The 15170-nt window shown below is 41.5% G+C and overlaps 1 protein-coding gene across 1 annotated transcript; it reads right to left on the bottom strand.

Annotated features, from left to right (window-relative positions):
• Positions 1-565: 565 nt before the first annotated feature.
• Positions 566-12743, bottom strand: zgc:153115 (uncharacterized protein LOC768186 homolog). The gene is made up of 2 exons (XM_038272074.1): positions 11989-12743; positions 566-3549 (listed from the first exon to the last, which is right to left on the bottom strand). The coding sequence occupies exons 1-2, from the start codon at positions 12470-12472 to the stop codon at positions 3320-3322; spliced, it is 714 nt and encodes a 237-aa protein (XP_038128002.1). The 5' UTR covers positions 12473-12743; the 3' UTR covers positions 566-3319.
• Positions 12744-15170: the final 2427 nt, after the last annotated feature.

The following is a 15170-nucleotide window of genomic DNA, read 5'->3' as shown; positions in this document are numbered from 1 at the left end:
AACGCATAAAGCAACATAAAGTCCTTCACTACGTCCACTGGATACATTAGCTTTAAAAAAACAAAACATTGAATGTTTGTTTGATGAGGATCTTATTAAAGAATAATTGGAATCATTACAGAAATATTTATAGGGACAGGATTCTACTCCTGAGCTGACAGGATATGAGATTTATTCACTCGCTGCCTACTGGCACAATCTGAAGCCCTGGGTTAGGGTTAGCAGGCGTATGCTGAGCTGACAGAACTCCGCATCCTGTAACATGAACAGATGGACATTTTCCATCGACATCATCTGAGAACTGACTGGGTTTCCAGCAATGCCCCATTTTGGTCACTATGGTAACCAGTAGTTTGGTTAAACCCTTTATTACAAAAAATACAATAAAATCCCCAAAACAAGCAGCTGAGAGCAGGTCAGCTGATGTCATGGCGTTGCATACAGACCCAGAGACCCCCGCCGATGGGATCGCACTGCAGACGCCAAAAGCTAAACAGCGTCCTGGAAAGAAAAGCGTGCAGGAAATCTGCAGAGATGCTGCAAAAACAAAGTAAAAACTGTGAGGTATGTTCTTGTGATTTTATAGCTGTGAGAGTCGGCTGGTCCCCCCTCCCCCCCTGAAGGTAGGAGGACGGGTTTCCACCCAGAAAGCAGAAGTAGGTTGTGTTTGTTCCTTAGTTACAGAGTCCATGTGTTCCAGGGTTACTGCCAGCAGCGAACCCCCATGTCAGCAAAAAAAAAAAAGACGAGTATAAAAATGTTTTACTTCAATGGACTCCCACTGAACCGATGGTGAACGGCTGCCGTTTGTGAAAATAAGTCCTCGTGAGAGGAAGACATCTTGAATAGTCAGAGGATGGAAGGAACAGCAGAAGATGGCGTCCACAGGAGATGGCGTCCACAGAAGATGGCGTGGACGTCTGAAGCAAACTAAAGGAAGAACCCAAAGGACGCCTAAAAGCCGCGACCTTCCCGTTCACTTTTAAAACAAACTTTTACACAAATGATCCGTTATGAAGATTATTAACGTTTCCACAGTGTTTGCATGTAGAGACTCAGTAACAGCGCCGCCATGTGCACCTTTCAGGAAAAAAAAAGAAAAAGTGCCTCATTTTGCGTTTTCAGGAGGAATATCCGCCGTTATGACGATGATGCAGCGATGGATGGGTTGCTATGACGATGGTTAAGGCTTTCCAACATCTGTGTTTGCTAACATGAAAGTAATGTGAGCGATGGTGAGCGAGGAAAATCACGCCTGGGCTTAAAAATGATGGACGACTGAGGTTCATCGATTTGGAGTTTCACTCCACTGAGATTTTAGCATAATAAAGACGTTTTAGATAGAAGCACGTTTCTAGAGAGCGTATTTAACCTCTATAGACTACATAACAGGGCAGCACCTCCCCAACCTGTTGCTGGTTGACAGATAATATCCTTCCCTTTCCTTACCAGAAGCTGGAAAGTCCTGAAATAGGAGCTAAATAAGCTCCACCCACACAGACGACTCCAGAGAATAAACTGACTCACTAATCGTTCACTTTACCATTTTTTCCGGGACAATAAGGAAACAAAAACATCTAACTTTTCTTTTTCCGCTTTTTTTACCAGCTCAACGTCGCCCCCTGATGAGACCTCAGAGTGAAAATGTGCTTTTTAAACATCATAGGTAACATTGAAACAAATGTTTTTACAATTATTTCAAAACCTTTGGTACCTTATTAAAATTTAACTTTTTTTTGTGGGAAAAAAAATCCTATTACAAATGAATTTTTTTAATATTTTGAAAGGTTTGGAAGGATTTATGCAACATATTACTTTTTCTGCTTGCAGGGAATTTGAGTAAACACTAGCATTTTGACATTACGTCAAAATAACGCCACAGAAACCTGACAGTGGGTCATAGTTACAGACCCCGTTTTATCCCAAGAAGGATGAAAACAGCTGAAAGTGAGCAGCATCTGTCCAAACCAGTCAGATTTATCAGGCTAATAAAGGCCGCTGTCCTTTTATTTAACATCCTCTTCAGCTCTGATGATCCAAAACGCCCCAAAAAGCAACTCTGAATTCCCCAAAGCAACAAAAAGTGTTGCACCAGATCTTTCTTCCTGATCCCAGGCGGTTGGACACGTTCTGCTCCCACAACTCAGACAATGGCGAGGTTTTCCCCTGAAGGCAGCCGAGCTAAAAGCACTTCCACCCTCTGCCAGAAAAGTCCAAACTTTACACACTGTTGCACAACAGCCTTACAATTTCAATCACTATCCTTTAAAAAGAAAACACACACACACACACACCACCTCTCACTGGCAAAGCCATCCTATCGAGCATAACGTTACCCCTAATATAAGGACTACAATGCATTACGTGTATCATTTCTGCTGCTAGTAGCATTACCACTTACTCTACAGTAAAAGCTTAAAACTTATATACATTTGCATCAATATTAGACATAATACTGCAGCGTATTATGTGCAGGTAATTCATCGAGCCTTCAGAGTGGTGTGCAAACTGCTCATCTACTGGGAGGTTTGTTCAGCTTTCCGTTAAAAATCAGATCTGATATGAAAACGACGGGTTATGATGATGGAGAAACATGAATGGTTCACATCTAAAAACAAAAACACGGCTAAAGCAAAGATTAAACCTAGCTACGTCGCCTATTGTTCAAGAAATGATGCTAAGGATGAATGAGGAGGAATTAACAGCTTTTGTTTTTTTCTTACATAAATCAAAAAGGTGAAGAAAATCCCTGCCACTTGAAATCTGAGAGGTTGAGTTTGTTCGGAGTCTTTTATGGCTTAAGTTTTACTCCACTGTTCTTGTCGCAGTCAAAGAGAAAGAAGAATCGGGACACAAAGCGATTTGCGGCGCCGTGGATCCGTTTGAACCGTGAGGTATTCAGAGTCATTTGGTTAAAAACAAACCAAAGCCTGGAAATCATGGATGTCATCGCATCACATCCTGCTGCGGGATCGGGAATGTTTTTTTTGGTATGTGTGGATTTCATCGACTCTTTTCAGCTGTTTAAGCGCCAGGGTGGGGGTGGGGGGGCAGTTTAACCATCCGTCTCTGTGGTGAATAACGGCCTCATCCACCCTGAAGGCTCCGTCCGATCTGAGTTTGTAAACTTTACAGGCATGTGCAGCAGTAGGGTTGATTTTAGGAAAGGAGAAACTGAAACGGGGAGATTTCTTCTAGGAGATTGCTGGAGGCTGCGTTCAGAGGAAGCAGAAGAACATCTGTGTGAGACAGAGAGCCTCTGACATCCAGCTCTGCACCTGTGGGATTAACAGGAAACCAGTTTCGCTCCGACGCCTCCTTAGGTGTGGGCGGCGGGCGGGGCCTTGCAGCGGGCCAGCATGGAGGGCTGGAAGTTTGGGTGGCGGCGGGCGTGCTTGATCAGGTGGTCGCTGCGCATGAAGCGCTTGTCGCACAGCGGGCACAGGAAGCGCTTCTCCCCGGTGTGGGTGCGGGTGTGGCGGGCCAGCTCGTCGGAGCGGGCGAACTTCTTCTCGCATTTGGGCCAGGTGCAGGGGAATGGCCGCTCGCCTGCAGCGGAGCACAAACATCAGTCAGACGGAAAGGAAGAGCTTCATAGACAGAATTAACCCCATTAATCATTTATTAATTAATCATTAATTTACAAATAGATTCATCTCTGGATTATTATTAATCTGACAGCCAAAGGTTCCCTAGGGAATATTAAACCAGCTGAAACTAAAACTTTTCCACTGGGGGGGGGGGTTCTGGATGGAGCAGACTGACAGACAAAATAAAAACATTTTAATCTTAAAGGAGAAGTTCGGTTTTTTACACTTTAAGCCCATTTTCTGTAGTGTCCAGGATGAAATCGAATGATCGACACCAAAAGTTTGACAATTGCTCCTGTCTCTGCTTTTTGGCTCATTTAGAATCCCCCCCTGGCTGCTTTAGAATGGCTAGCATAGAGCATGTCCGATAATGTCCTTAAAACAACCTTAAACGTTCTTTTTTTAAAATATGCTACTCACCGTGTCGTCAGCGCTGTTCAATGACGTTCCAAAAAAAGTTTCGTGAAGAAAAAACGTTCCTGTAGTGTTTTATTTAGCATTTTGTAAATCCCATTGAGTTCTGTAGGAATAGTCAATATTCCCCTGCCACCGGAAACGGAAACGGGGCCTGTTTACACAGTTGTAGTCTTTTCGCTTCACTCTGTGTACTCCGACGTCGAGGTGCTAACGTCTCTGTTAAACACTTTAAAAAACTCTGAAAATGGAATACGAAAGGTGGATTCTTGATTCTCGACGTCGGAGTACACAGAGTGAAGCGAAAAGACTACAACTGTGTAAACAGGCCCCATTTCCGTTTCCGGTGGCAGCGGAATATTGACTATTCCTACAGAACTCAATGGGATTTACAAAATGCTAAATAAAACACTACAGGAACGGTTTTTCTTCACGAAACTTTTTTTGGAACGTCATTGAACAGCGCTGACGACACGGTGAGTAGCATATTTTAAAAAAAGAACGTTTAAGGTTGTTTTAAGGACATTATCGGACATGCTCTATGCTAGCCATTCTAAAGCAGCCAGGGGGGGATTCTAAATGAGCCAAAAAGCAGAGACAGGAGCAATTGTCAAACTTTTGGTGTCGATCACTCGATTTCATCCTGGACACTACAGAAAATGGGCTTAAAGTGTAAAAAACCGAACTTCTCCTTTAAATGTAAAATATTGATATTTTTACAGTTTTCTTACAGTTTCTGCTCTAAGTGAGTCACTCTGTCAGGTTTACAGTCTCTAATCTCCAGATAATTATTATTTTAATAATCAATTAATCCAATTAACTGTTTCATCTCTATTTAATATTTCTCTGTTTTCTCCCTTTCATCTCTAACGGCCCCAGTTTGCATTTCTAACTTGCCCTTTAAAGGCTCAGCGCTGAATCTGGATTAGGACTAACGTATTAATCTCCTTCTGGGTCCAACGATGCAGGGTTCTGCATGTCGTCTTTGTTCCCGTACAATCATGTATTGTACGGAGGAAAATTAGTGGAAAATCTCTCTGCATCCTAAAAGCAAGCTGGGATTAAAGATGAACGGCCCCATCTGGGATTAGGACCCCCGTGACAGGCCTTTCTCTGCACATTCTGCCATCGTTAATCTCCTGAGTCGACGCCCGTCAGGATGCTCTCTGCTGCCTCGCCCAATATACAGAATGTATATTTACAATAAAATAACAGGCGCAAATAGCTCCTTCTCTAGATTTTTCAACATAGATTAATAAATGTAAGTTTTCATAATTCCAAGCCAGCGTCTCTGGTTTAAAGCAAAGGCTTCCTGGATTATCTGCGGCGCCCAGTCGGCTCATCCTCCTCCATGTTTTGGTTTTATTCATGAGGCCTGCAGACGGAGCAGAGAGCCGTCAGCATTTCCTCAACGGAGGAAAGATTAAGAGCTGAAAAACCACCAACAAAATACCTGATGCCAACAGGGACAGGTGTGGTTAGATGCGTGATAAATGACTACCAGCAGGTGGCGCCAGTTTACATCAGATGTGGCTTGGTTTTGGTCGTGAACCAGTTTAGCTGCTACGCTTCTGCACCGTCGGTCTGGAATTTCTAGGGACGCTCAGCAGCTTCCTGCCAAAGCGTAGGAGGAGCCTATTAGAGAGCTTCAATGGATGGTCACGAGAACTTTGATGGCGCTGGCGGGAGCGTTTATTTCCCAAAACCTCAATGGCGCGTCTGGAAGATATCACGCTGATGGAGATGGATCTAGAGATGCTAGACGTGGAGGAGGAACAGGTTCTGTTAATGGAGCGAACCTCCTCGATTAACCTTTTATCACAGTTTTCTATTGTTCCTCGGTTTTTAAAAATGGCGCGCCCCGGCACCGAATCAAGAAGGACGACCACACAGACAGCTGGAGAGGCATAGCAAGGACCAACGGCTGCTTTTTGTCTGCGTACTTCTGCGATGTGTGGTCAGGTTTTTTTTTAGGTTGCGACGACGGTTGTAGAGCATCTACACGGGGGGCGTGGTCGCACTCAGGGACAGATTTGACGGTTTCAGAGGCTACGAGTCAGAACCTTAAACTGGCCTTAATGCTGAGTTCACGCCAAAGGCGTTAAGGGCGTCAAAAACATGCAAACGCAGAAATCTGTACTGTGTTTCTGCGTTCTGGCAGCGATGTTTGATTGTAATCGTTTTTCCCATAGTGCTCGATCGGCCTTTTTCACAAAGTTTCAGTTGTGTTTTTTTTCTGTGTTAAATGTCTATCCGGCCAAAAATGGCATCCCTATTTTAAATCGATTAAAATAATCCTTTGAAAAAAAATAAAAAAGTTCAATTAATTGCAGATTTGATATCTAATTAGGGCTGAATCAATTAATCGGATTGATCCATTACTGAAATAATCGTTAATCGAGTTTAGAGATGGTAAAACGTGCCTTTAGCTGACAGAGCGACTCACTTAGAGCAGGAATTATATCAAGATTGTAAACGAATATATAAAACTTTTGGCATTTAAGATAAAAAATATCTTTTTCATCTGTCAATCTGCTTTATCCAGAACTCCTCCAGTGGAAAAGTTTTAGCTTTAGCTGATTTAATTTAGCTAAAAATCTTCTTTAAGGAACCTTTGGCTGTTTGTTTATTAATCGATCAATCATAAAATAACCAACAGATTAATAGATTTGAAAAATATCCGTTAGTTGCAGCCAAAGACGTCATTTTGTGTCAAAGATTTCTGTTAAAGGAAAATTCCGGTTTTTAACACTTTTAGCCCATTTTCTGTAGTGTCCAGGATGAAATCGAATGATCGACACCAAAATTTTGACGATCGGTCCTGTCTCTGCTATTTGGCTCATGCAGAATCCCCCCCTGGCTGCTTCAGAATGGCTTCCATTAGGGCTGGGCGATATAGAAAAAAAGCTTATCGATAAAAAAAAAATGCATATTGATCGATATCGATAATTATTGAAAAGATTTGAAACCATATTTTATGTGCAGCTCTGCCTGGACTTTTTATAATATTGCTAAATGATTTAATTTTAATAAAAAACACAAACACAGACTTCGAATTCAATCTTTATTTAACCAACTTCTTTAACCATAACAGAATTGTTTTAAAGAAAAATAACTTAAGAGACCTGAGTTATGTTATTAAATACTGACAAAGAATAAACTAAAGTGACCAGAAAAGTGACCAAAATAGATATAACAAATAAATAAATGCCCCCCCACCGCCGCCCCCGTTTCCTGCTTTAACCTGAGTTATTACTTTGAAGTTTCTGCCCCCTCAGCATTTTTCTCTCAATTGTTAGAACTACGTGGGAAACTGCCCAGAACTGAACATATATATATATATATTTTCCCGAAATTTCCGAAGATTCCTGGGAGGAGAGCCGCGTCGGGGCCTACACAGCTCGTACTCCTGCGGCTGTGAGCGGCTGAGATGATAAAAAAAAAAAAAGTTGGTTGTGTTATCAGACTGGTTTTCACTGGTTCCCGACACATTTTCCAGATGACTGTGGTTTGTTTTTGGTCCGACTTGCCATGACCGAAATACTGCCAGACTGGCGAACTACAAAAACCCTTCTTTGGAACAATTTCCTCCGCCTCTCCTTGCTGCACAGCTTCATGTGCTCTGTGTTGTGGTTTGAGAGGGCGGCGCTTTGTGACGGCGTGCCTGGGTCCGCGATTGTGATTGGTTGGGAGGAAGCAGTGACTAGCATAAACCTACATGCTAGGCTACAATGAGAAGGAAGGAAAACTGTGTTTCTTTTTTATCAAACTTTTATCGACCCTCTTTTTTTCTATTGCGCCACACGTCTATCGATCGATATATATCGTTATTGAATTATTGCCCAGCCCTAGCTTCCATAGTGCATGTCCGATAATGTCCTTAAAACAACCTTAAATGTTCTTTTTTTTAAATATGCTACTCACCGGGTCGTCAGCGCTGTTCAATGACGTTCAAAAACAAGTTTCGTAAAGAAAAAACGTTCCTGTAGTGTTTTATTTAGCATTTTGTAAATCCCATTGAGTTCTGTTGGAATAGTCAATATCCCTCCGCCACCGGAAACGGAAATGGGGCCTGTTTACACAGTTGTAGTCTTTTCGCAAGGCCCAAGTGTTTCTGCTTCACTCTGTGTACTCCGACGTCGAGGTGCTAACGTCTCTGTTAAACACTTTTAAAAACTCTGAAAATGGAATACGAAAGGTGGATTCTTGAGGAGGACATATTGGACTTTGAGTTTGACGGTAGAGGATTCGAACGGGAAGCGGAAGTTTATAAGCGGTTGTGATGTATCGGAAAAAATAGTTCTGGGATTTACAAAATGCTAAATAAAACAAGACAGGAACGGTTTTTCTTCACGAAACTATTTTTGGAACGTCATTGAACAGCGCTGACGACCCGGTGAGTAGCATATTTTTTAAAAAGAATGTTTAAGGTTGTTTTAAGGACATTATCGGACATGCACTATGGCAGCCATTATGAAGCAGCCAGGGGGGGATTCTGCATGAGCCAAATAGCCGAGACAGGACCAATCGTCAAAATTTTGGTGTTGATCATTCGATTTCATCCTGGACACTACAGAAAAGGGGCTAAAAGTGTTAAAAACCGGAATTTTCCTTTAATTCAAAAGAGAAAAAGTACAGATAATCTATTTATTACAACCTCCCATAATATGCAGGACCATGAGAGTCAGTGGAAAAGAAATAAAATTTTAGATCTAACATTTTAAATTAGGGATGCACCCGAAAATGACAATTCTTGGCCAAAAAAGTAAAAAATTAGGAAGCGAAGCCTGAAACTCAAAATACTGAAGTTATGCTGAATATTAAAATCTGAGTTTTTTTGGTTCTCAATACATTTCAATAAGTTCTAAACTATTCAATAACAAAAGTACCAAAATATTTACCACTTTGCCATTTAGCTCAACAGAATCACTGCAAAATGGTTTTAAACGTCTATTGGGCAAAAAATGTCTTCCCTATTTTAAATCGATTAAAATAATCCTGTTTTAAAAAAAAAAAAAGTTTTGTAATTGCAGATTTTATATGTAATTAGTGCTGAATCAATTAACTGGATTAATCGATTATTAAAATAGTGAACTAATTTAGTAATTGATTAATCGTTAACTGAAGTATAGAGACGGTAAAACCTGACGGAGCGACCCGCTGAGAGCAGATTGTTAAAAATTAACTCAGGTGGGAAACTTTTAATTTCACTAAAATGTCCTTTAAGGAACCTTTGGCTCAAAGTCGAAAAAATAATCAAGAGATTAATTGATTTGGAAAATGATCGTTAGTTGCAGCCCTATATATGATATCAAAGAGGAATTGAAACTATATTACAACATTTTTAAATGTATTTTTGAATTAAATGTGTAAATGGTGTTTAACAAACCATAATTCCTAAATCCGCTTAAACATACATTTACTTTAAAATTACTTTTAAAAATTTAAGAAGGTAATTTATTTTTTCCAATTCCTTTTTTTTTATTGCATTACTCTCTTTAAACTTCATGGATTCTAATGATGGTTAATGAGGCAGCTCTACTGACCCCTGCTGGACATTTAAAGACACTACAGGCAGCTGATTGGACAGAATAAACTGAACGGATCTGATGACCTGGAACAATGATAGCGTTGCAGTTATTGGAGGTTATATTCTATTATTTCATATCTATGTTTAAATTTAAACTATAAACATATAAGGTGAACATTTAGGGGAAAATGTTAATGGGGATGCTGGTGGATTAGGATTTTAAATCGTAATTTTAAAACAGTAAAAACAGTAGATATGTAAATTGATAACTGAGAGGAAAAGTGAGACGAGAAAAATAAAAACGCAACGGCTGAAACGTTCCTATTCCTTTTAGACGCAGAAATTCTGGATCATTTTAATGCTAAACATTTTTTAGCATCATGTTGACAGACACGTTTTAAACATAGTTTAGTGAGTCAGTCAGTAACCCCCACATCCTCCATCTCCGCTCCGCTCACGTACGTCAGAGATCCGCGATTCCAATCACAGCAAACAGGAAAAACAACATCGAGAAGATCCGGTTTTTCAAATAAAAATATAGCGACGACGGATCGGTAATTACAAATTACAGCATAATTCTTAGATATTCCCGAAAACTCAGTTTAATTAATGATTGGATGCAAAGTTTTGGTGCTTCAACAAACCAGGAAGCAGATTTCTCATCTAAATCAGATTATTGATTTTATACCGAGAGGATTAAAATGATTTAATCTAATCCAGTCAAAATAAACTTCTTATCGCAGGCCTGGATGAAGAGATGCTGCGTTTGGAAGCAGAGAACAAACAGTTCATTAAAAAAATAATAGTTTGAAATTAAAAAAATCCACAACAAAAAGTAAATATTTGGGCAGAAACCAAACATCTGCTGGATGCTGATTTTTTGAATATGTCATATTAAATTAATCGTTCATTCCTGCATGTTTTGCTCCCATCAATGTAATGATAATATAGCGCCTGCTCTCCTCGAGCTCCGAGGAGGTCGGAGGACGGGAGGAGCAGCGGCGGTTCTGCTTGGAGCAGGCGGTCTGCAGCGCAGCGGGACGGAGGCGGTGGGATTTTAAGGTTAGAAACAACTCCTGGATCGGTCATATGACTTTCTGTAAAACGCCACACGCAGCGATTAGCTCTATGCGCTCCACGCCTCCACCCACGCGTTGGTGCTACCGCACCCTGAACTGGTGGCCTCCCTTTAGCTTTAGCGCGACATCGTTAATAAGCCGTTACTAACCTGCTTATAAACTTTGGCTGAACGGTTAATAAAGCTGTTTTTGGGTCAATATGAAGGGCGAAATAATGAAATTACAACATTTAAAAATGCAAAGTCATAAAAAACAAAAAAGGGAAATACCTTTTTAAATGTTTATCTAGGAAAAATGTTTATAAGATTCATTCATTGTGCTTTTAAATTTCCATTTTATAAAATTTCTTTTAATCAAGCACTTTTTGTTTCTTTGTTACATAACTTTATGTCAGTGAACTGAGACACAAATTATTTTTAATATTTCAGACTTTAAAAAGCTATAATTAGTTTTTTGTACCTACATCCCCTAACTTGATTTAAATCCATCTTTGATTTTTTAAGGAAAAGTCCGCTCTTATTCAGAATACAAACTTCAGAAAGTACTTTAAATATGAAATATATATTACACTTTATTCTTTTAACTTTACCACTTTATTCTCATGATTTTACCACTTTATTCTCATGATTTTACGATTTTATTCTCGTAAAATTACGAATTAATTCTGGTAATATTATGGTTTTATTCTTGTAACGTTACCTCCTTATTCTCTGAATTTTATGAATTTATTCTTTTAATATTACCAAATCATTTTCGCAATATTGCAACATTATTCTCAAAATAAAAAAAATAATCTCTAGCCTGTGTCTAATCCTCCACGGGGGCGGGGGGCTTGCCCAGGACCCAGTTCATGCCAGAAACGCCTCTTATGTTCAGTTTTAACGCAGTAGATGTAAAAAAAAAAAATAGATCATCTATCAGTGCCCATGAGGGAGCGCGTGCAGCTGATGGTGGGATGAATAATTGAGTTACAGCAGAGCGTTGGTGGTGAACGATGGTGAATAACGGTGAACGATGGTGAGCCGCCCCCATCGCGCACTTGCTGTCAGAAACGTGTCTGCTGGTGAACTCCGTGTCCCTGACGTTCAGGTTTCATCTTACGTTCATTTCATATGCAAATCACGCGGGGAGGAAAAGTTTCGTCACAGCTTTTAACGTCCAGCCCTGTTCTTTTGTTACTTTCCTTCTTTGTCACTTTTTCTCCTTTTTATTCTCGTCTTTCTTTGTTTGATTCCGTTTATCGAACAAACCCGATAAATGAATCAAACATGGAGTCACGCTAATAAAACTTTGGCTCGCGCGGCTGTTTGTCTGTCTGTTAGCGGGGGGAACAATGGAGGCAGGCAGCCTGATGTAACCGGCGGCTCGTGCCTACCTGTGTGCGTCCGGATGTGCGCCTTCAGGTGCGATGATTTCCCGTAAACCCTGTCGCATCCGTCAAAGGTGCAATGGTGCCGCTTGACGGGGGAGCGCGGAGGCCCGGCTCCCCGCTGCTGCTGTCCGGGGATGGGCGTCGCTGAGGGAGTCATGGTCGGGGTGGTGGGGTCGGACAACGTGGTGTAGCCGCTCTCCCCACCGCACGAGGAGTTGCTGCTCTCCGAGTAGGCCGACATCGGGCGGAACTTGCTGTGCAGGTCGGTGAGGATCCCCGCCACCGTGATGATGTTGGAGCCCTCCAGCCTTAAAGTCTCTCGAACTTCCCGGTCCTCGCTGGAGCCGTCGGGCTCCCCGGGGTGAAGGCCCACCGGGGCGGGCAGGCTGGCCGGGGCCACCGGGGTGGGTCTGTGCAGCACCGGACCGCTGGAGATCGACACCAGACACTCGGCGGCGAAGTAATCAGACGAAGCGGGTAGCGACATGGTTCCTCCTCCGCTTTGGATCTTTCTTTGGAAAAGTCTATCTCGGACGAACTGTGACGTTGATCCGATCCTGACCTCCTCCTCCTCAAAGTCGGGGGCCAACCTGCTTTACGGCGGATGTCGTTTGGGTCCTCCGATGCGTCAGAAGTTTGAAAACACGCTAATAAAACCAAATCAAGGAACAATAAGAAGAATAAAGCTGTAAAATCATGCTAACGGCCCGGGCCCAGCGCGCGCGCCCCTCTCCGCCTGACGGCTCATTGTGTCTGAGCTTCAGAGAAAGCCGGTCAGCCACGCCCCCTGGGTCGCACGGTGCGTTCACGTACAGTCGGATTAAAAAGTGCCCATCTTCAATTTCGTTTTAAAATGTCATTAAAAGCTATACGCTCAGTTTTAAAGCCATTAAATTTTAATAAATAACAAAATATATATCTGTCAAGCGTTTATTCACACCTGTGTTAAGTTTTTATCCCTTTTTTACACAGCATTTGAACTAATGCCACTAATTCATGATTCAACACATAAATATTCCAATTTGACCATAATATAGAGGCGCACCGCTAAGAGGTCTGCTACTCACCACATTTAGAAATATCAAGTAGGCTAAAATGCTATAACATTTCTACACCAACCGTATAAATAGTTTTCTTTTTCGTATTCCTGTTATGGTGCATGAACGACACGCAGATCACGGGCGTGGACCACGCTGGCGGTTTAGTCGTGGAAAGAATGGGTGGCAGGCTATGGGTTTAATGATGGGGGAAGGAGACTTGGACGGAGGATCTCATGGGAACTTTTTCACAACGACGGACGTGGCTGATTGTTCCTAATGTTCCCAACAGAGCACCTCGCTCTCAATCTGCAGGTTTACTAGTGGTTCCTAGAACTTCTACAAGTGTGTATATATATATATATATATATATATATATATATATATATATATATATATATATATATATATATATATATATATATATATATATAAAAATTAGGCACTTTCCAGTTCACCAGATCCTCCAGTCAGATCGATTCAAAGTTTTCTATCTAAGGAAAACCAGCTGATTGCATCGACTCATTGACCCTTCAGCAATCCCTCACACTTAGCATGCTTGTAGCGACAGTGGAGAGGAAAAACTCCCTTTGAACAGGAAGAAACCTCCAGCAGAACCAGGCTCAGTGTGAGCGGCCATCTGCTGAGGCCCACTGGGGTTCAAGGAGACAGAAGCAGACATAGAAAAAGAAGCATAGATACAAAAGGCAACTGTCAACCAGCTCAACAGGCGGCCCCGTCCAGGAAACACACAGCCAGGCAGACGAGCTCCGAGCCAGCTCCCATGTCAGAGGATGAAGAGAGCACATCCAGTTAGTCACAGTCAGAGAAACAGGACTACACTGGAAAACAGGCCAAGCTCCAACATCTAGAAACAAAGGTGTTGATGGCAGCAGCACAGCTGATATTTCTCTCCAGGATGGAGAAAATTTAGAAATTCTGAATTTCAGAAAGTCTAAAGTTCAACATTTTCCAGGGGAGGATCCACCAATATGTTGGGCAAAGCCTAAAGATGTGATACACCAGGGTGGACACTGTAAAATATTCCTCGCTAAAAGCCTGAAGTTTGGTAAAGAGGAAGGATGTTGCTTTGCTTTCAGCACATATAAATATATGCAAACAGTACAATACCTGTAAATGATGTAGGAGCCAATTATTTTTGTTTATTATTAACAAAAATAAATATTTTTGTGGACAATGTAGTTTATTCTACTTTATTGTTTGATATCTGTTATGGGATTATGTTTTTTTGGTTATTTAGCTGTGTTTCTTTGTGTCTGGTTAGTTATGATTAATTTGGGTGAATAATTTTTTTATTAATGGTAGGACCAGCATGCATCTGGGTGGGTGTATTTTTTGTTGTTTTTTTACCAGCGCAGGAGAAGCATGGAGGAAATGTTTGACCTTTTCTGTTTGCTTGCCTGAGGAGAAACAAACAAAGAAAACTGAAGGAGTTTACTTGGAACGGTTTTTCTTTTTCCTGCGTAAATTACCTGTCCATGGTGCATCTGTGGCATTTTTGGACCTTTTTTTGTGTCATCAAAGCTGGACCACGACAGATGTATTAAAGGAGCAAAAAAAAACCATGAAATAAACAAAAACATTTTCTATTTGTCTCCTAGTGATGATCACTGGAAAAAATCCAGTGATCATCCATCCATCCATCCATCCATCATCCATCCATCCATCATCCATCCATCCATCATCCATCCATCCATCCATCCATCCATCATCCACCCATCATCCACCCATCATCCATCCATCCATCATCCACCCATCATCCATCCATCCATCATCCATCCATCATCCATCCATCCATCATCCATCATCCATCCATCATCCATCCATCCATCATCCATCCATCATCCATCCATCATCCACCCATCATCCATCCATCCATCATCCATCCATCATCCATCCATCCATCCATCATCCATCCATCATCCATCCATCCATCATCCATCCATCATCCATCCATCATCCACCCATCATCCATCCATCCATCATCCATCCATCCATCATCCATCCATCATCCATCCATCATCCACCCATCATCCATCCATCCATCATCCATCCATCATCCACCCATCATCCATCCATCATCCATCCATCATCCATCCATCCATCATCCATCCATCCATCGTCCAT

The sequence above is a fragment of the Cyprinodon tularosa genome, unplaced genomic scaffold (assembly GCF_016077235.1).
Source record: "Cyprinodon tularosa strain WSP-4 unplaced genomic scaffold, ASM1607723v1 ctg816, whole genome shotgun sequence".
Lineage (NCBI taxonomy): Eukaryota > Metazoa > Chordata > Actinopteri > Cyprinodontiformes > Cyprinodontidae > Cyprinodon > Cyprinodon tularosa.
The sequence above is the reverse complement of the archived record's forward strand: the minus strand, read 5'-3'. Positions and strand labels throughout refer to the sequence as shown.